This window comes from Coccinella septempunctata, chromosome 4 (assembly GCF_907165205.1).
Source record: "Coccinella septempunctata chromosome 4, icCocSept1.1, whole genome shotgun sequence".
Lineage (NCBI taxonomy): Eukaryota > Metazoa > Arthropoda > Insecta > Coleoptera > Coccinellidae > Coccinella > Coccinella septempunctata.
This window is the reverse complement of record NC_058192.1, coordinates 9,134,515-9,157,878: the sequence shown is the minus strand read 5'-3', so window position 1 is coordinate 9,157,878 and position 23,364 is coordinate 9,134,515. Positions and strand designations below refer to the sequence as shown.

Below are 23,364 nucleotides of genomic sequence, written 5' to 3'. Positions count from 1 at the left end.
GAGAATATTTTTTTCCCCTAATAGCTTTATAATTTTTTTTAATATTCTGCATTAAATTTAATCTTGCATTAACGATTTCAGCACACCTTAATGAAAAAATGCGCGGAAAATTATTCCATTATTATATGAAGCCAGAATTCCGCAAATTAGTTGGGTTCAGTTAAAACTTCTTCAAGACCAAAATGGATGAAATTCTCAAATTTATTACTAGAAGAGTTGCTCTTTCAGAATATGTATCATGTTTAGATCTACGATAATTTTCCTGGAAGATAATCGACTCGCAAGATGACCTTCGAAAAATTTCCAAAAAGTTGGGTTCAGTTAAAACTTCCTCAAGATCGAAAGGTTGCGCCGAGATTTATCACAAAGAAAGGTTGCTCCTTCAGAGTTTATGTTTGAATCTACTATGATTTTTCTGCTAGATACAACCTAGCTCGAAAGTTGAATAATGGAAAAATTAAAAATTTGATTTTCTGATAAACAGTGTTAGATATCCGAAAGTTTGGTAAGCAAATATAGGTTTTCGAACACGCTGAATCTATTGCTAGCAATTTCGAAAGTCTATTCCTCTTAATTTAGATTTTCATCTCTGAAATGGCATTTTTCAAAAATTGCAAATTTCAATTTTGAATATCCACTTTTATATTCCTCCGATCCGATTGAGATCTCCGGTTTTATAATCAGCATTAACAAGTCTCCCACCCTTGAACAAAACTCAATTTCGAAACTAGATTTTTTGGATCCAAAATGGGCAAGGGGTTAGACCCCCCTAAAATTATCTATTCACTAATCTGTCTAAAAATCAGGGTGTCCTATTACTATCCTAGGATATGGAATGAATAGAATATCCATACTTCAAGTTGAGAAGTGTAAAAAGTTGGTTTCAAACACAGTAGGCTTACTAAAAATTTATCTCTCATTATTATTTCACCCATAAGTTGTCTCGGCTCTCAGATTTTTGAAAGTTTGGTATGAAATTATAGGTTATCGAACAGGCTAAATCGATTGGGAGCAATTGAATTATTTTTACTCAGATGCGACTGCAAGATTTCAGAACTCGACAAGAATATATAAGTGTTGAATTTTGAGCGTTTTTTACTTCAAAGACCACTCAAACCGTTATGATGATCTGAAGATCAAGTGTAGAATCTAAATTGATCGCAATTATACCATGCAAGGCTGATCGGTATCATCAATTCACTTCGCAAGGATGACGAACAACGATTATTTTACGAGTTTATACTTAATTCGACTTAATTTTCATAATGACAGAGCACGTAACCTTCTCAATTTCACCTACATATGTCCATTCATTTACGCGACACAATTTCGTCCAGACATAGGGAAAGGAAATTGCCATCTTCGGCTCAAGGGAATAAAGTTTAAGGCTATTGCGAAGATTTCGAAGAAGATCAAAATGGTACAAATGGAATACAGGGTGATTTCACTTATTCATCCTCCCCATAGCTTATTCCAATGCTACCCTCACTTTTTGAATGGTCTGCTATGGCGCATCATTTCAGAGGTTTTTTCAATCTATATAGCTAGTTCAGTTTTGTCATGTACAGGATGGGTAATCATTGGTTGTATACTTACCTTTATCTATAATTGGTATAATGTATATAGGATCCGTTTCGATCGTCATTTTCAATAAATATTTATGAAATAGATGTCATTGCAAAGATCCGAAGGCAATTTATGATACGTATTTATTGATATACCTACCTACATCTTTGATGTTTTCATTAGCAGCTTGAATTGATTGCGTAATATCCAGAGGAAATTGAAAATCGGTAATAAAAGCTCAATTTATAGGTTTTCTGATGCGTCCGCTGGTGAAATCTCCAGCAATGCTACCCAGGAGTTCAAAGAGAGATTCCTTCATTGCTTAGCTAATTTATTGTGTCTCTTAAGAGTGATCATCAAATTTCCCATCTGATTTTATGAGTACCAAATCCGCCCACTTAGGTGAGCAAGTATTTTTAATTGAAATGCAAATTTAGAGTAGCATATAAGGAAGAATCTTTGTATAAATTAATAATTACTACCTGTGGTAAACTGAAAATGTCAAGTTCAAATATCAGATCAGTCGTACAATCATGATGATTCTTTCGGTCAATTATATTTAATGTTATGAAGGAAGTGAACAGGACAAAATCGTCTTATTTTGAGTGGATCTTCAGCAATCGCCTGGAGACAAAATATTTTCATATTGATTGAGGATGTATTATTAATGAATAATATATTATGAATATAGTGATGGATTGTAGATAAAAATTATATGTTTAATCTTCAACAGTGATTTCTTTTGTTTCGCCTTATTGGGATTTTCTTTAAAATTTCAATACCTATCGAGTTTTTCTCAATGGTTCACCCTATACCTATATTTTACTTTTCCATTCGATAGTGAATTTTTTAAAGTTGATAAAATGTGCTACTGAATGGAAAAATAACCATTTAAAATAAGACCGGTAACAACGTATGAATATTGAGCATTTTGAGAATCCAGTAAATTTATTGATAATTGTGATGTAGAACTCCGTTGTTGAGTCGAAATATCATTCTGATTAATTCATTTATTTGGGAACTGATGCTTTGCCTTACGATTGTCAGTAAATTTTCCGGAATTTGAGAGAACTCCGATCTGCTACGAAGGATATCATTCCGTCTACTTTTATAATATAACATTCGGAATCAGATATCCCTCATAAGTATAATGAAATGTTTGCATCTAGCACGACACATCAAGATGAAAACTGATTAACTGAAGGCTACCTAATCAGCTTTTCCAAACCAAATTACTTTTCATTTCACGTCCGTATCCACTCATCTAGATCTCGAAATGGTATTTTTATACTGGAGAATAGAAAATATTAGCAATTGACGATTTGTTTTACTTCAATCGGCATTTAATGCACTCTTCGATGTATGACTGATGAATCATTGTTGTCTTCAGATGGTATTTCAAGGTCCCTCTTATATCCGCAGGACACTATATTTCGAATAGTTTCCAAAGGAAGAAAAAACAAGCCATAAATAATTTTTTCCTGTATTGATAATAATCATTTCAGAAGATTAATTGCTGACAAACTAGCATAAAATTGTAGAAAAAAATTATTATCTGTGTTTTCGAAATTGTGGGGTTTGGAACCCTGTTATAGGGTGAAAACATAGACTTTATTAGTCTATGGGTGAAAATAACACTCTTATTCACTTTTCGAATATCGCTAATTGGTGCGGACACAGCCTCTATATACAGTATGATTCACCTTCGGATGAATCCATGAAGACATTCAGTAAATTAAAATTTCACGAATTAATTTAACTCATCGAATTACCTTGCCCAATCTTCGCAGAATCAGGTGACTCTGAATCATTCCATCAAAAGAGAGGCTTTCAGACATCATATTATCGGTTTCCATCGCTCGAGACGGTTTTTTGAATCGAAATTCCACAAAGTTTGTTAATACTTTGTCAGCCTCAATTTGCATATTCTATGAAATGAAATTATGCAATGCGATTTTGATCAGATGAAGGTGTCAACATTTTTCAAATATCGGTTATCCATTCCTGGTATTGTGGAATGATTCGGTTGTTTATTTATTCATTAATAACTGTTTCAAAATGAAGATTTTTTTTCAAGATTGTTATGATCTAGGTTGAGGACTTCCAGAATTCCTTCAAATGATAAGAAGCTTATCTTCTAATAAGTTTTCTTTTATAAGATCAACATTTCATTTTATTATACTACGCCGAAAGTAGTAGAAATATTGTTGCCTTCCAGACATAAACAATTATCTTGCATTGAAAACCATTTCAACACTTTAAGAAATATTGATGATTCTTCATGGAACATAAATTTGAAATATCCACAAGTCTTACATTTGGAAACAGGGCTAATTAAAACAAATATAAATTGCGCTTGAGTTATATATCTGCAATTATATAAGGTATTAAACGATGATTTTATTTCTCCGGTTACTTCAAAATCTCCGATTACCAATGACTCAATATCCTTCATCAGCAGAAAAAATTGGAACGGAGGAAATCGATATAACCACAACTTATATAGGAGAGAAGAAATATAAATGATAGTGCAAAAAAAGTATGATATGAATGTATATTTCCAAATGAGACATCCAGTTTATACTTTTTGGCATATGCCAAAAAAAACCGTCTGATTTTTTATTTTTTCGAATCGATTTTTCGACGTTTTGCATATCTCAAGATAGGAAGACTCTTGTAGGTATATAAGATATAAATATCCTTCAATTGGTAATCACAGCCACTACAAACGATTAAGAAGAGCGTTCAACCAGAGAATCAACGATCACTAGATGTGCATTGAACTTTAGCAAAATTGAAATGCTGGGGCACGAATTTAAAAAGAAGATTATTTATGTTTTATAATGGTAGCACAAAACGTGGGTTGAAAACTTCAATAATGATGGTGTTACAAGCTGGATCCTCACGAGATTCTTCAAGACTAAGAAGGCCAAGTCTCTTGGAGTCTTCTGTTATCTAGTACTATGACCCACTTTGGGCCTTACGTAACATTCACAGCATCGCCATTCTTGATTCTTTGCAGCAATATGAAGATAATACTCTGAAATGATCGCAATGGATGAAATGATGAATGGGCTGATTTTCCTTCGCATTCTTCGATGGATCGAACTGCTACCAAATAATAAGAGATAAGAAGGAATAACCGATTCAATATCATTCAGGATTATGGTTTTAAATGCCCTCTCTTACCTTGAACTTTTTTGGGCCACTGCGAGATAAAAAATCTTTATTGGAAATGAATAAAAAAAACTTTTTGAATTCCCATAAAATTATAAGAGATAAGAAGGAATAAACCGATTCGATATCTTTCAGGATTGAGGTTTTAAATGCCCTCTCTCACCTTGAACTTGAGATGAAAATCTTCATTCGAAATTAATTAAAAAAAAATTCTCATTTCCATAGGGTTTTTTAGATAGCCTCTTTTTCTCTACACATTGGCCTGTGGTAAAGAAACTGAAAGAGGGGGAGAGGATTATTTTAATCAACTTAATGCAACTTCTTAGTAAAATTTAAAACAGAGTCCACTTCTCAGTTTCAATAGGTACCTACATGCGAAATGTCAAAACTCTCCTTTTGTGCTGAATGTGATTGTGGCCATCTAATATCACTTTACACCTTCGTCATTAAAAAGGAGAGTGGAAGAGTAATTATCTTTTTGTGTCACATCCAAGGCGACCTAATGGGTAAAAAGAGTGACTGAAAAAATACTCGAAATGAACTCATTGTAAATCGTCTCATTATGGGTTTTCTGAGGTCGTTCACCATCTAATAATTCAATCAATGCAACGCGCTGTAAATACGTCAACTTCACAATGGCTTGTACCTTTTGTAGATCTGAGATCAGGTAATCTGTGAACGAAGACCTCGTCGTAAATTGTGGTGAGAAAATGCAAATATGCTATTTACAATTTCGTCCGATTGTTGTGAGTTGCAGGAATTTATTTTGTTAAGAATGTGCTAAGTGCATTTTGTCGAAACTTCGAGGGAAAATTTTCGAGAGACTGGTTTTGGACTTGGGTTCACAGAAAGTGGACGTTTTGTTGAAATGTAGCTGGTAAATCGTAAAATATTGATTGAGGGTTTTACGAAGAGCTAGGTTTGGCTTTGAGTATAGATATCACTCAATTTCTTCGTTAATTAGTTTCTTCAACAACTGTAACTGTAACTGTAGATAGAAGGATGATCATTATAAACTAAAAATAAGAATCAAGAAAGTTTACAAGAAATTCTTTTTGTGAATAGGTATAATTTTTGAAAGAATTTTACCAGTCGTGAAAAATCACAAATTTTAGCCTAAAAATAAACCAACCTCTGAAGGTTCACCCACCCAGCTACTTAATTGTTTTTTGAGCAGCCCCCTCTGCTTAGATACAACCCCATTTGAAAGACAATTCTTGATTATTTTCATAGAAACCAGAAAACTCGAAAATATTATTTGTTCAAAATGAATCAAGCTAATCAAAAATCAATTTTTCAATGGTGCAATATGAATAAATAGAAAAGTTTTTCACGAAACAAATTTTAGGGTTGGCTTTTTCTACCCCTTGCAACTATCTATATCTAACTAGGGGAACACACCACACAAATTTTTTTATCGCCTTATCGCTCCCATAATATATCAGCTTAATTCCAATTCTGCCAGTTTTCTCTAAGACGAAAATTAAAAATTGCTTTTCAGGCGCCATCTTTGGGGAACAATTGGCTTATCAGAAAAATAAAATCCTATGAAGACTCGCAATATTTTTTGACAAAGAATCATCCCTCAAATTTTTTCGTAACTATTCATTTACACCCTGTATAAGCCGACAGTTACGGAGACTTCAACGATAGGCCAAGAGAGGAAACTCAAAATATGCAATTTTTCCATTTCTGTTTCTAGAAATGTACTTATTGATCAAGATTTACGAAGATATGCTTAATACCTTTGGTTACCAATGTCCTTCGTATACGACCGTGAAAAACTGGACTGCAAGCTTCAAAAGAGGTAAATTGAAGATGATGAACGATCGGGAAGGCCAGTTTCTGTGTCAGTCCCCGAAAATATCGATTCAGTTCATGACATGAATTCATCAAACCCTCGAATTGGGCTAAAACGGATATCTGAAGCACTGAATATTTCATACGAACGCTTTCATCCTAAAGTTCACGCCAATTTGGATGTGAAAAAAATTGTTGCAAAATGGATCCCCAAATGTTTGAATGCTGACCAAAAGCGTTCGATCTGTGCTCGATTTGAAAACGATGTAGACTTCTTAAACCGAATTTCTAATATGGATGAGACTTGGGTTCATTTTTAAGATCCAGAAATAAAGCAACAATCGATGGAATAGCGACACTCTCCAAGACCTAAGAAGTTTCGTGTCCAAAAATCTGCTGGGAAAGTTCTTGCTTCAGTTTTTTGGGATTTCCATGGAGTAATCATGATTGATTTTTTGGATATGTGTAGAACAATAACCGGAGATTACTATTCGACATTACTGACAACTCTACGGGAAAAAATTAAAGAGAAAAGACGCGGAAAGCTATCCAAAGGTGTTTTGTTTCTGCAGGACAACGCCCCTGCACACAAATCTCATGTTGCTATGCAAAAAATTCGTGATTTAGGGTTTGAATTACTAGAACACCCCCCTTATTCACCCTATTTGGCTCCATCCGACTATCATGTCTCTCCTCAACTGAAAAAAAGTTTGAAAGGTCCTAAATTTTCTTCCAACGAGGAGGTAATGAAAGCTGTGGAGGCCTGGTTTGCAGAGCAAGAAGAAACTTTTTTTTTGAAAGGTCTAGAGACATTGCAGGTTTGCTGTAATGAATGTACCCAATTCAGAGGAGAATATGTTAAGTAATAAAATATTTTGACATTGCAATTTTGTTCGGTTTTATAGTAGGCTAAGAACTTTTCAATATATCCTCGTATATAGAGAGATAGACCCTAGGTCTACTCTTAGCTTCCTCCCATTTACCAATGAATCACCTTGTATATTATTCCCCAGAAATCTCGGGAATAATCCTCTGGAACATCCTTCAGAATATCGATGGTAAACATCGATATATCTGAAATATCGATGTGTAGTTTGCGTTCCTAGTGTTAGAGTAGCCACGGAAGAGTTTATTTAAAAAATATGATTTCGGAGAATCCGTAAAAGTAATCCTTTTGCCGCGATTACCATTCAGGCCGCGTTCCATTCAAGATCGTGTGCCAAGATAGCGGACCTTTCCCAAATTAGAGATGAGTTCGAGCTAATTCAATTATCCTTGAGGGTTTGCCATTGATCGGCTAGTCGATTCCGTTAACAGATGTTTAGATAATTGCACCAGGCTGATCCTACTATAATTGATATCCTGTTCACCAGGATCGTGCTTGTGCATGGTCGGGAGACCGTCTTTATTTTTCCAATTTGAGCGGTTTGATCACACGGCTCATATAGGTACGTCATGTTTGGAGATGGAGTTTGTTTGATTAGCGAGGGAATATTAATGTGAGAATTGGTATAGAAATGATAAAATCTCGCGGAATATTCATATGGGATATAATAGTCGGGCATACGTTCAAAAGGTGTAATTTAAATAGGTACTTATTATACTTAAACATACCTACCTACTGGTATATACAGAGGTGACCAACGAATCTATCAGATTTGGTGGGAGATACTTACATCTAGTTGGTGCTATTTAAAAAAATTGGAGGAAGGCATACAGACGTTGGTCACTTGCTTTTTCACGCTTGTTCAAATTTATTTTCGCTCTGAAATATTGGTAGTAGGTACGTTTTATCATGCTTAAAAATGCAATTATTTCAAAACAAAATTAATTAACCCATTATAAGTATTAAAGTATTCAAAGAATTCTCCATCGCTGGCCTCTGCTTTTTTCCATCACTCGTCTTTTGGGTTCATCTAAGTTGTGAGCCAATTTTCTATTTATGCGAAAGATGTGAGCTGTATTAGTGTAATATATGGGCAATTTTTTTCAAGGACAGAACTAATTTGTACTCCAACTAAGGTTCCAAAGATTCAGAATTTGAGTGTGGCCTGGCATTAGTTTCAGACATTTTTCCATCCTCGTGTAATACGATCCTCATAAATTATCGCATCAGATTTAATGAAAAATTTGAAATTTTTAAAAATGGTGAATATATAATAAGTGAATTTCATTTGGAAAAAATGGGGAAAGTTTATAAAAAGTATCATCTCAATCTCTTTCATTCGAAGAATTGGCTGACAGAAATCATATACCTATATTCAGATACATCCAAATGTTTTTCAGAGTTCTGAGAAAAAATCTCAGAAATTGTTAATACATATAGAAAAGGAATCTATACGAACCATGCCAAATACTATTGTTGCAATTATTTTCATATAGCCATAATGAACTTAAACAAATATTAAGCAAGCTGTGGAAAATTTTCTAAAACTTATATACACATCTTGGGCTTCTACTTGAGATAGATTCTCCAATTCTCATATTGGAGAATGGACTGGAATATATAGGGTGTCCAGAAATGGAAGCATAAACATATTATGAGGTGCTCAAAATAAATTTACCTTAGGTAGAACATTCTATACAAATTGAGAGGTACAATCCATGTACCTCTCAATTTGTATAGCATTTTCTTCCGATTTAAAGGGAATCCAATTTTTTTATACCTATACCGTAGTTATGGATAGTTATACAACTATCAGTCAAGAAATGAACCAAAATTTTCTGTTCTTGAATCGACTGTGATATTATAGTCGTGGATATTTTCGAATCCACTGTCTCAATTCGATTTGAATTCACGTTTTCGGTTATACAACCAGACAGCAGACTGGTAGAATGGAATACCTGCAGTCTAATTGGCTAAAATATCCAATAAAAATTCTACACACGTAAATTTTTGTTGTATCTAACTTCGTGCTGAAACTACAGAGAATTGTCTTTCTCAAACTTCGCATTCGGTTTTAACGTGCTTTTAACAGAAAAGCGAAATCACTTCGTGTTTACCTCCGAAAGACACACAAGATTTAAATAATTTTATACTTTCATTAGGATATAGAAGCGGAACTTTTTTCAATACCTCACATAAGGAGATGGTGTATGCCATTTCAGCAAGGCCGAGAAAATTACTTATTAATAACCTTTACATGTTAGCAAAATATTAAAATTGACGTTTTCCTTTCTTCGAACACGTTCAACCAATTCTAACCACGCTCAATTAGGATCTTGCAGGATTTCTTCATAATGGTAAAAGCAACTGCACTAATTGTAAATGAGTTGAATGGAAATCGTGCTTTGTGGGTGTCTCGTGCTTATATGGAGTGCCTGTACAAAAATAAGACGATAGCATTCTTGATTCACCTTAAAAATCAAGGATGCAAAGCTAGCTCAGCGAAAAAAATATTGATCATACAAAATCCGAAAAACAACACAACACTGCATACAGGAGCTCATTGTTTTCAAATCGTTCATCAAACAATTTATTTATATTCAATAGTCTCTTAATTGCCCAAACAAAGTGCACTATAAATTCTGTTAAACTCCAATTTTCAGAATGCAAGAAATAAATCAAGCAATAAAAGTAGGTACTCTATTGCTGCAAATGTTAGAATCGATTTGCTTTTCATTACCGAATTAATTTTTCCCATTTGAATATATAGAGGAAGGACTTATGACTATTATGAGTGAATCACTTAAGCGATTTGTTTCTCTCGAAAGTTTCTTCACGTTCCGTTTCACCTGAATGAAATCCTTCATAATGGTGAATAAGATTAGGTACCTACGTGTAATTTTTATTTCATTTGATTTGAGAAGCCCCCCATCGTTACTTTTGGATGAATGGAATGTAGATACCCATAATTTTCAGAGTCTGTCCATACCTTTTATAATTTGTTTCAGTTTTTTTCCCAATTTGAATAGTCCTTCAGTTTTTGCGATCTACAATTGTTTGTTGATTTGAAATGAAACCTTGAAAAACATAATATACACAATATACATAGAATTCTAGCAGTTTATAAGAAGTTAAATTTTTTTCTCTAGACATTATTTTAACAACTATAACAATGCCATGGCCCCAACGAGCAATTTGGTGATTATGTATCTTTTTGTCATTCTAACGAATATATCTTTTTTTCTTGAGCCCATAGAAAAACTTAATTTTTCAATGAGTTTATTTTACGAATATCATAAATACCATACAACATTACAATATTCGAACATCATCTCAAAAAGAGTGCTAGAAAAAGTTTGGAAAATCCCTGCACTACTTTTCTTTGGAAAAAACTTCAGAAATGTTTACCTTTCATATCGATATCAACTGATTTTCAACTGAATGCAAGAAAAAGTCTATGTATCGATAATTTGAAGGTAAAGTAATTGTGATTCGTTCTTTTAAAGAAAAATGATGATAATGTACCTTAAAAAACATGATTATTTTTTGAATAACGCATTTTTCGAGATCGACTCCTCACGAATTGTTCCACTATTATGTGTTAATGGGGTCCATAAAAATAAAAACCATAAAACAATCTGTACTTCAGGCTTCATTAACTCGGTCACAAGTGATTGAATTTCGGTTAGCAGTTTTTGTCGGCGATCAATATCGGAAAAATCAATGGGTATTCTGAACATGGTCATTGAACATCCTTATAGTGGGATGCGAGACCTATCCCACCATATATGATCACACCAAAGATCCAATATATAGCACTATTCGTACGGACTGAGAAAGATTTGATGTTCAGCGGTGATAGGTAGTGTGTTAGTGGGTTTTGTTATTCTCCTCAACACTTACTGGATAAATTTAAGGTTAGTCCTCCACTGAAGGTTTCGAATTTGAAAATTTCAATGTTAGGGACCATTCATTTCCTTCTTAAATTTTTGTATGTCTACCTACTCAAAATGAGTAGAAGTTTGCCTCTTTGTCAGTAATGTGGATAGCTCCAATTTATCTGTAGAAAAGGCTTCCATTCAACTAGGTACCTATATCAGTATTCAATAGAAATCTCACCTCAATTTTTTTCTCCAAAAGGAAATATTCAAGTATTTTGTTCTTTCGATGATTCCAGAGTTACAGATCGTTGATAGTTGATATCAAGTATCAGAGCTTAAAGTTAAAAAAAATACGATTTCACCACCTATATTCGTAATGAAATTTAAGAGAAAAATAGAAGTTCTCAGTTCAGTTTAAGATTTCGTCAATATTCATTATGCTTTGCTCAAATCTTGTGAACATCTTCTATTTGGATAAGAATCGTATTTTCAGTCTTTCATCATAAAAACATAAACATATCCAATTCCTGTAAAAAACATATTTATGGAAAAGGAGAAAATGTTTTCCTTAATTTCCCCATTTATGATATGGATTATTATCAATTTGGTTTTAAATTGTGGCAGTGTGAAAATGCTGAATTCTTCAGGATGTTTTCCTTATCTTTCATTCAAGGATAATTATGAAACTGTAAATGAACCACGAGATTACGTTTATGAAAATTAATGACCATAAATTATGATTAACCTTACTGTAAATACCTCAAAATCAGATGAAGCGTTATGTTTCATCTCATAAAAGAAATTTATAGGGTTTTAAGCATATTAAAATCGAAAGGTCAGGTTTTTCGTCATATCCCCAACGCATTATTTTATTAAAGATGGAATTTCGTACAATTCTAAATTATTACTGAAAATATAGATGCAACATTATCAAAATTTATTTCATCAAATCTGATGAACGTTGTGAATGGATCTGAGTTTAAGTTTTATAGTGGATAAAAGTTTTATGCGAAATATTTCACCTTTTTCTATCCTATGAGCGCAAGATGAATTTCTCCAGTCCAGAAAAGCTCATTGGATAAAGATATACTGAAATAAACATAATAAGTACGTTTTATGAAATTAAGTAGGTACTACACATATCCATAAAATGGATGAAGGTATAACACCAAATTTTCATGTTCAACATTGAGTCCAAAGTTTTAGAATTCAGTGTTGATCAATGAAAAAACCATGTTTGGTAGAGGTAGAGGTAGAAGAACGAATTGATACGAGAATGAGAATCCCACCAAACTTCAGAGATGATCGAGTCATATATAGCTTGGTCGAGTTTCTTTCTTGAGATTTAGTGTACGGATAGTGATAGCAGCGAGATTTCATCTCGTGGTATATGTGGGTGTGTTTTCACTTTCTACTTCATTCATAGGACTCGTTAAATGTAAGTAGTGCCAAGTACACAGAATAGCTCGAATATGATTGTTGCATAAGTCCTTGTTTGATTAATAACTCGTATAATTAATTTCGTTGAGCATATGACACGAAAAAATACTTTAAATACTTGGAATGATGGTCCAACTATATCAATACTGATACCTTATAAACAAAATTTTGATAGTTTATCGCAATCAAATTTTCGACTTATAAAACCATTTTAGCTGATATTACTAATGAATATTTTTCGTTCTCTCATTTTCCCCGCTTTTTATGAAAAAATATATAGTTAAAGAGCGAAACATTTTATTTTTACCAAAATTGTACAAACCGGCGTCTCCGCCATTTTGTAACGTTAAAGAAAATAATCAAAATTTGTTGGAAGACATTACAGATGCCTGGTTTCAAAAAGGATGATGGAAAAAATCATTTTAACCACCAGAAATGGTGCTTTGGGGTGAAATTTTGAAGCAAAATAAAAAATAACGAAGTGAATGTGCTAAAAATGATTTTTGATGACGAATATTTTTCAAATTGTACGAAAGCAAAATATTTCTTTCGATCAAATATGAGTACTGTTAAAATTTATTCAAAGCATTTTTTTTATAAGAGTATCGGAGAATAAAATTCAGTAATCAAGCAATATGTCTTCAAGAAACGTCGTAGTAGTTGTACTAGATTGAAGTATTGAAATAATTGTTCAGATTGAACTGTGTAGGACTCATTTCAGCAGAGCAACAACAGATGAGCTGCTTATATGCTTCTATTAACCTTTCAATGTACACTAACTACTGATTATTGCACATTTTCTAACGCAAGACGTTGCAAAATGGTACAAGATTATCTTCATTATCACCCTCGACTTAATGATTGATTGACGAGGACATCTCGATAATTTGCTAGTTGTCTATTTGTGCCATAGTGCAAATAGCACGACTGGAGTTTAAGCATTCTTTGATTGATCTGGGACGGATTTGTATGAAGTCGTGACCATCATTCATGGAGATGCTGGAATTTATTCACGAAAATAAAATATCCTCCTCTTCACGTTTTATCTGAAAAAGTTTATAGTTTTCAAAAAATCTGAACGAATGCTCTATCACGGTGCTTTTTCCTGCTCACAATAAGGGGAAAAAACTATAAATGGTCATGGAATAAGTGATTGAAAGACAATAGATATTTGTCAAAAGGTTTTGGAAAAAAAGTATTTGAAAACAATGAATTGTGAGAAATTGTTCAAGACTCACGAGCTGAGCATTATAAGTATAATTGATATAACTTTTATGACCTCTCCAACGACTCCAGTTTAAAATAAATAATGTCATCACTTACCTGTTTCTCTGAAATTTTCGAAAATACTTCTGAATAAACAGGAATCATTCGCAATTTCAAATTGGGAATACAGGGTGTTCCTAAATTGAACGTACAAACGAAAAGGGGAGATTCCTTCAGTGAGTTTAAGAAAAAAAAGTCCCATAAACATGGGGTCGCAAACGTTTCGTTTTCGAGATACAGAGTGTTGAAGTTTGAATTTTTTCCAAGTTTTTTTCTCATAGTATCTACACTTCACATGATATTCAACTGAAATTTGGCATAGATATTACATTTTAGAGTTCTCACCACATGACATGGCAATTTCGATAGAAGATCTACCGGGTGATATTTTTTCTGGAACACTACCACCTGTTCTTCTGCAGAACTTTTTTTTGGTGAGCAACTGTTAATTTGAAAAAATGTTAAAAGAAGCTTTGTTCTTATACTAAACTTTTCGGTCTCTTGTAGTTTTGTCGTATCTACCAACGAATTCGAGAAAAAAAAATTTTGAACGATTCTCTCGAAATCCTCGTAACTATGATAGGAAGGCCAGTTTGTAATCAAAATTTTTTTTCTCGAAATCGTTGGTAGATACGACAAAACTACAAGAGACCGAAAAGTTTAGTATAAGAACAAAGCTTCTTTTTACATTTTTTCAAATTAACAGTTGCTCACCAAAAAAAAGTTCTGCAGAAGAACAGGTGGCAGTGTTCCAGAAAAATTATCACCCTGTAGATCTTCTATCGAAATTGCCATGTCACGTGGTGAGAACTCTAAAATGTAATATCTATGCCAAATTTCAGTTGAATATCTTGTGAAGTGTAGATACTATGAGAAAAAAACTTGAAAACAATTCAAACTTCAACACTCTGTATCTCGAAAACGAAACGTTTGCGACCCCATGTTTATGGGACTTTTTTTTCTTAAACTCACTTAAGGAATCTCCCCTTTTCGTTTGTACGTTCAATTTAGGAACACCCTGTATTTACTTCAGAGACGGATGTTGAAGATGGCCAAAAAACATTTATGGTAATATCTATATGAGTGTAAAAATTACCATTGTTTAAGGTCACCGTCAAGGTGAGAAATTACGAATGCAAATTGACATAGCGTAGCAACGCAATCAATAGACGTTAAAAATTATTAGATGAATTAGAATCCACTTCTTGTAAGTACACGAGACCGTTTAAGGAACTGAAAGATAAGATGGAAAAACTTTTGTCCATTTGAACATGAACCAAATAAAGAAACTTGGAACTTGAACTTGAACAGGTGCATTATTTCAAATTTATTTTCGTTTTAAAAATACCTAGGTAGTCTTGAAGAATCTACCTACTAATATCTTTGGTTGTTGCTTTTTTTGTTGGAATTTCACACACACTTTTCACGGAATTGAAACACATCAGTTGAATCATCCAGGAAAAGGTGAACAATTGACAATTCATCTCCTTTTGTTGTTCAGTAACCACCCGAATTGTCAGATTGTTTAATTTTGAATACATTTGGGAATGGGAATTTCCCTGATCTCCAATTACGAGAATCCGAATGCGGATGAAGTGTGGCGTTGAAAAAAAAAAGGTTCCTGTTACGGTTCGGTGAATTTCTTTCGCATATGGGTCAATTGAAAGTGTTGGTTTAAAGTCCGAAGACAGAGATCCGCCTCATGACAACATTCAAAATGATTTCTCAACATGAGGATGAAGTCGACCTTGGTTTTAATACCGGCTTCTTCAATTTATCAAATTCTTACGAAGATTGCACGAAGGTAAATCTTCTCCTGTTCAGGATGCTGCGGAGGATCATTAATATTTATAGGACCATTCATAGGAGAATCTGTTTTCTTGATTTTTTAGCAACGCTCGTCGGTCAAAATTTCTTAGTTCTAAGCCAATATATATGAATAGTACAACAGGTCATTGCCAACTACTTGGTATAATCTGAAATTATATTTTCGTCACGCTAAACGTCCTTCAGTTTTTGCTTTATTATTTTCAGTGATGGAATTTTGGAATCGAAGATAAAAGAAAATTTTAATCTTCTAAAATTTCCTTCGTTCTGAGACTTTTTTGAATTAACAAAAAATGAACAGAAATGGGGAAAGCACGATCACATATCCAGGTCCAAAACTTCTGCTGTTTTTCCAATATCTCGAAATTTATAGATTTGATCAAGCTGAAAATTGGTATTTGGCTCTAAAAAATCATTACAAAAGTTCGTGCACAATTTTAGAATAATCTGGCTGATAGTTTCGGTGGAACAGAATTATTTGTGACACGATATCCAAGAAATCTTATCAAGCTTGGTTGAATCGAGCAATACCAACAAAATTAAAGCCACCCTGAAACAATTTAAAGAACTTTTCGATGCGACTATCATCAGGGTAGAAAATGAAATCAAAAATATGATAAAATGATACTACGAATGATGTTTTCTTCAAATCAATCATGAATTTATCTTGAATATACTTTTTGAATATTTAAATTTTGAATCAAGGTATATTACAGTTTCCTTGCTCACGTCCACAACAGCTTGCATAGCTCAAACTTCAAAGCTCTAGCCTAGGAGTTGATAAAACGATTATCTGCCTTATTATGGGGTTGAGGTCTTAAAATCCGTATCAATTATTTAGTGCTGTTGCAAGAAATTATTTCTAATCTGCCAGCTCGCAAACTTTCGCAAGAGCAGCCTCTAGCATTCGCAAGAAGATTGATGGATTGCACTAATGCACCAATTACACAACAAAAGATATAATTGGTTATCGAATTAGAACAATAAATCTTATCTCACGAAGTTACAGATAGGGCTGAAGTAGTTGCAACACAACTACCAGAGCTCTCATAAAAATTCAGAGGGAAGAAGGAAAACACTACCCTTGAGTAAATACCTCCTAGATGTTTGTATAAATTTTCTGTCATGAAAACTTATGAATACATGACATTCACGAACATCCAGTACAATTATAGGAAACGCTTATTCAAATATTCGAACAAAATGTTGTCCTTTGTTGTTCAAAACATCTCAAATAAAAAACAAAATGTTGCATTTTTCAGATCGCCGTCAGATAAACAATGTAATTATTACAAAATTCATTTCTTCATTAGCTCTACCCAGATTCCGATCAACGTGGAGAAAGTTGTTTATTGAATAATAATACGAAAACCAGAATTCCCTGAATTGGATCGCAAAAATTCAGATGGTCCATATGAAAATTATTTCAGTTTGTTTATATAAATAAGGTGCCTCCTCGATAAAGGTTTTATTCATGTTATCTCGTAGGATTTAGTTATTGGAGATGTTCGTTGTACCTTGTAGGGTATAACATTAGAAGTAAGGAGCTTAGGAGCATCTTGATTGGTTTTATTACCTAAGTTCACTTTCTCGTTCACTTTCCCTGAAAGCAATCATAATCACGCACCCATAAACCACAAAACTCTTTTCTAATGAACAAATGAACTAATCTTTGAATGGCTTTGCACGTAATTAATGTTCAAACATATACTATGCGTTTATGGGACAATGCTGTATTTGCGGTTCAACACGTTTCCCACTTTAGGAACATCGACTGAGAATAAAAATATTTCCTTTGTGCCTTTGTGCATAGAAATATAGAATGTTTTCAAGGAATTCAAATAAGGATAGTTCCACATTATAATCCAGTCGTCAATTGTGGCTTTTTATTGTTAGATGCTTGATTCTGAATTAATTATAATATGTAGGTAATATTCTTCAAATTGAGATACTCTAGAAATAAACCATCGGATTTCCAAATAGTGCCTCTTTGTCTTTTTATTTGGTGGACTGGTGGAGTCATTTAAAGTTAATGACGTAGGATAACCAGTGATTATGTTCACTTGGTTAGCTCGATGCTTTTTTCTATTTCACATCTGATTTGGGACAGTGAAAGCTGTAATACTTCGAGATCTTAAAAATATTGAACCTAAAAATAATTTACCAATTTGGATGTGGAACATTTTCGTATTTTGAACCCAAAATTGTGATGAACGCTGTGTTGGTGGATTTTGAGTCCCTATTTATATAATTAATAAATACGTTTTTTTACAGATGAAAGTGGCCCTCTTTGTGCTAGCTGCTTTCGCAGCTGCAGCCATGGCAGATCCAGCAATCAACCAAATAAGGCCGGTTTCCAACAGGCCTGGAAGATTTTTATCACTGCCAAACCCACAAAAATGTGCCAATCGTGAGTATATTTACTTCAGTTACGCGATAAAACAGCGCAAGATAACTGCTTCATTGTTTCCGATATATTTTTTTCAAACTTTCATTTCGGAAAGTTTCATGACCAGCCTGACCGTAAGATTGTAGGGGGTAATAGCCATTGAAGTATAGTAACAAATACTTCTTTAGTAATAGCCGAGGTGATGAGTAAACAAAAATACTCAGTTATGCAGGTATTTTCAAAATTGTAGATTCTAAGTGAAAATTCTCATTTCTTTAGGTACATTCCTTATTTTTGTAATTCTGATTAAATCCACTGTTCATTCCTGCCTAAAACACAATATCTGCTCTACTGTTGCGATTTAGCAATTGGAGAATTGAAAAATTCACTCAAATCCCAAAATACATAGTGTAAATTTGACAAATAATTTTCAAATGTGGTCCGATCTTGAGCTGATGTGCTAGGCTTTCTCCAAGTAATTCCAAGCTATAATTCTGGATGACATGGGTAATAATTGAATAGAGAGGACCTGGAGACAATAATTAACTTATTCTCTTTTCCTTCGAAGTAAAAATTAACTAATAGAATCGAAAAGTCGGTAATTTATATCTATAAAAGAAATGTTTGAATCCCTTTTCTTTTTTTCATCAGTTCTGGTTTAGATTAGCATTTGAAATTCGCATAATCGAAATGATCTTCCAGTTTAAATTTGGTGTTACCTTGTACCTGACTTGCCAACGCAGGTCATGAAATTTTTTGTAATTTTTCATAATTTAGGATTCAGGGAATGCACATATGTTTTCAAGCCCTTCGAAAATAATTGGAAACAAGTTTCTGATCATCAAATGAACCAGAGTTATCGAAAGGAACCAGTTGATTTTTGTTATGTCCTTTACTTCGCCACATTCTTCGAACTCAGTAGGTCATCCTTCGAAAATAGATGGATAATCAATGATTACTTCATAGGCTCATTGTCATTGCTCAAAGCGGTTCGTTCCTTGTAGAGTAGCGGCGTTAACAACTACAGATTCATTGTCCTTTAAAAACCGCGTTGTCTTCTAATTTCTTTCGACCGGCTAAACACGTAGGTCATTTATTCCGAAATAGAACCATGTAATCATATGCAACTAGACAGGTCTACTCTTGAAACTCTTACGAATGAGAAAATTGAGCAAGAATGAATAAGTAGGTAACAGGCTGATTATAAGTTCATTCGAATATCCTAATAATAACTGCTATTCTCGAAACTGTGTGGTTTGATCAGAGATGGATTTCGAACACTCGTTTGAAACAGCCTAAGAATGGTGTGAAACGTTGTCTTTGATTCGGGGGTGAATGGGAATTCAGGTCTACAGGGTGTCCGAATTCAAACTGAATTATTGCACGTGTGATTTTAGAGGCCAAAATATAGAAAAACGTTATAATCAACGACCCAAAATCCACCCCTGGGGAGATTAGAGCCTCTTTTCGCTTTGACTCAAAAAACCTGTATTTTCTGATTATTTCATCAAAGTTTGGCAGACACATGAAATTCAGTATGACGGGTTATCGGACAGCCCAAAGACCCAAAAGTCAAGAGTGGTGATCCTCATCGTCGCGAAGTTCATAGCTCTTGTTTTATTGCGCCTTCTCAGGATGAAAAATGATGATGAATTATACTTATCTTCCCCTTTTCATGCACCAAAAGAGTTGGTTAACGAGTTGATAATAAATAATAAACAGCAAAACATTCGCGTATATTGTTCATTCACCATGAATTCTTGAGCTGAGAAAAATATCTGTTTCATAACTTTTATATGCTCTTCTAATTAATATAATCAATAAAAGTGCTAGCTACATGAAAACAGATATTACAGAGAAGAATTCTTCACGCTCTGCATGAAGATATTCCGACAAAGGAGATGAAATTTTCGATCAAAATCACAATGTCTTCATATAGGTAGTGATCTTTATCGACTCACCAAACTACTGGGGAAATAGAATAGAAAGCTGATTTTGCTTACAACATTGAAATGCATAAAAATTAAGCATAAAAGGGTACCTAAGTCTAATGATCCTCAATTTTCTCGATACGCTACTGCTTATCCACAATCTGAGAAGCAAGAACCTATGATAAATTATTAGGTAGAAAGTGAAACCAGTGCTCAACTGCTAAAGATATAAATTACCGTGTTATTTGATATTGATGGTCAGTGAAGAATAATATGAGCAATGAGACATATTTGTATTGAAAATGATTTATATACAAATGAAAGGTCCAAGACACCTGTGTACCAAATACAGTGATTTTCGTATGACCGGATTCAGCAATAAAAAGAAAAGACTGAATTAACTAATTGAGATATCTCAATGATTGATTCACGAGAATCAAGAGATGTTCCGGATATATGATTTTTTACATCATATTCTTCTTCTACCAGTAAAATTGGAGAAACTCGAAGCATATCCTCTTACATTTTCATAGTTCACGTTTATTAAACTATTCCACTATTCTGAAAAGGATTTCTTGTGTGTACGTGATACAGTATCTCACATAAATTCACCTGCTCATTCGTCTCGTATCTAATGTCTTCATTTCTTTGCGAATGTCGCAAGTGAATGAAATTTTATATCTGAGCTATTGTCAATGTTGCGTTATCCAAAGAGATGGTGTTGAATTGACGACTTCGCATAATGCATTTGCAATATCAGAAATTCATTCGTGCAGCCACTGTTACTACATATTATAATGAGTATCTTATTGAGAAATCCAACAGCTTCATCGGTGGAATGAAATTTATAATTGTGGTAAAATCACATTGGTTTTGTGTCCAGAGAAATGATTTCAAGGCCATTAGATATATTCAAAACCATTTTTAATCGTGTCAATGAATATATACAGCTTGTTGAGCATCTTTGAATTATGCATTTCACCTCAAATTTTTATCTGTTCGTTCTGAATTGAGATGGATAATTCCCAGCAGTGGATAAGCCCTATAAAGGAGGAATAGAATAGGAATGTAATGGAAAAGAAAGGATGGTCTTCCAGTCTATTTGTCCAATACATATTACATTACAACTCAATAATAATATAACGACACATATAAGAAACAAATATTTACAATCTTTAATATTGCCAGTGGTGCGAATATTCATAAATGATGTCATACGAGCTTGAAATTTCCGTAATCTAAAAACAAATTCATAATAATATGAATATTTCGGTCATCCCTCATCAAAGCTGTTTCTCTGCAACTATTGAAGATAAATTTATTGAAGATGGAATGACACAATGATCAGTTTTCAAAACTGACCGAAATACCGAATAAATTTTCATCGAAATATTCTTTTATTTCAGGCCCAAAGCAATTCTTCTTCAGAGGCCACAACTACTTCTTCAGCGGACATGTACCTGAGCTCGCTGGAAGGAAAGTAGACTGGTTAGATGGAAGAAATATCTGTAGAGAATACTGTATGGACTTAGTCTCTCTTGAAACCCAAGAAGAGAATAATATGATCTTCAGACTGATTCAACAAAGTAAGTACCATTAATCGATATGATAACTGGGCAAAACATCTCAGTTCGCACAGGTTTGGATGACTCTCAGAGACTACTACTCATTCCTTTTGACAAATCCGAAGAAGACCTAATGAGGATACAGAATTGGCTTCCCCATAAGTATTCTTTATAGGCCCTCCAGTTCTCACCACTTGCATACTATGTGTTCAGCTGTTTCTCTTTTCGATACACAAGATGCTGACATATTTCTTTGTATACTTATGATTGGAAATTAACGGCAGTCTAGGTTGTTCAAGGCATGAACCTTTTTGCTTGATCCTATTTCAATTATATACCTCCCACTTCTGCCTTATTTTGATCTTTCCCAGGCTTTCAGGTACAGCAGGTGTTAATCTTTAGCCATTTTCTCAAGTTCATCGGCTTTTTCATTTCCTTCAATACCATGATGCCCAAGCACCCATAGGGGATTCACCCTATTGGCTTATGGCAGGTTTCTTTATGGCATTACAGCATTTCCTTGTCAGCAGAGAACCCTTGCCGTATGAATCCACGGCCTGGCTGTCCGTTTGATGTAGATGTGTAGACAGCTATATAGTTTATCTTCTTGTAAGATATGGGTCTCATGTCCCAAGGGCATAGAGATCCTTAATTTCGGTATATACTCATCATTACTTTTGTTTCCAGATGATGTACCATACATCTGGACCTCAGGTCGTCTTTGCGACTTCAAAGGATGCGAGAATCGTCCAGATCTCGAACCCAAGAAGGTGTTCGGATGGTTCTGGTCCGCAAACAGGGAAAAGATGGCGCCCACCAACAGGACCCCCAACGGATTCAGCTATAACCCATGGTCACAAACTGGTCACAAGAAACAGCCCCAACCGGACAATGCCGAATTCGATATCAATGGAACCAGCGAGTCTTGTCTTTCTATCCTTAACAACGTCTACAACGATGGCATCGCTTGGCATGATGTTGCCTGTTACCATGAAAAGCCGGTTGTATGTGAAGATTCCGATGAGTTGCTGAATTACGTAGCTTCAACAAATAGAGGAATTCGTTTGTAAATAGTGAACAAATCTTCAGTTTCTACCTTCAAAGTTAATTCTTACTATAAACAGATTTCGTTATTGTAAATGTATATTTATTTTTTGATAAGTTTAATTTTTTAAGATATGTACAAAGCGAACTTATTCAAAATGATTTGAATTGATGATAGTATAATATTGTGAACAATAAGAACAAATCTATTCAATTATACGTATTTGAAACCCTGCCAATGTTTACTGAAAATATTACCAAATTGTGGAAACAATAAAATTCTCTCCAAAATCAATGCAGATTAATTTTACCCTAACCACCTGAAATGTACGTCTTCATAACTGATAAGAACTAAAATGAAATGCTCTAAAATTGCCCAAAAAGCAGAAATGATTAGTTACAAAGTTTGTGGGGAAATCGTATTTTCTTCAGTTTTTGTATCATCTTATGTTATGTTATCATTCTTATCTACTGATTTTATTTCGAATTTCTTAACAAGCAAAGACTTTTCTAGATTTCTGATCATGAAAAATCTGCAACGTGAACTCAATTCAATCCCTACTATATCTCTTCATCTAAGCCTATGGTTTAA

At 33.9% G+C, this 23,364-nt stretch overlaps 1 protein-coding gene across 2 annotated transcripts; it reads left to right on the top strand.

Moving 5' to 3' along the window:
• Positions 1 to 11,189: 11,189 nt before the first annotated feature.
• On the top strand, positions 11,190 to 23,063 carry LOC123312192. Of its 2 annotated transcripts, none has more exons than XM_044896476.1 (4): positions 11,190 to 11,346; positions 18,118 to 18,253; positions 21,570 to 21,749; positions 22,416 to 23,063. In XM_044896476.1, exons 2-4 carry the CDS (start codon positions 18,118 to 18,120, stop codon positions 22,796 to 22,798), a joined length of 699 nt encoding a protein of 232 aa, XP_044752411.1. In that variant the 5' UTR covers positions 11,190 to 11,346; the 3' UTR covers positions 22,799 to 23,063. The 2 variants fall into 2 exon arrangements, with proteins under 2 accessions (XP_044752411.1, XP_044752413.1); XM_044896478.1 differs by lacking the exon at positions 11,190 to 11,346 and adding an exon at positions 12,595 to 12,748.
• Positions 23,064 to 23,364: the final 301 nt, after the last annotated feature.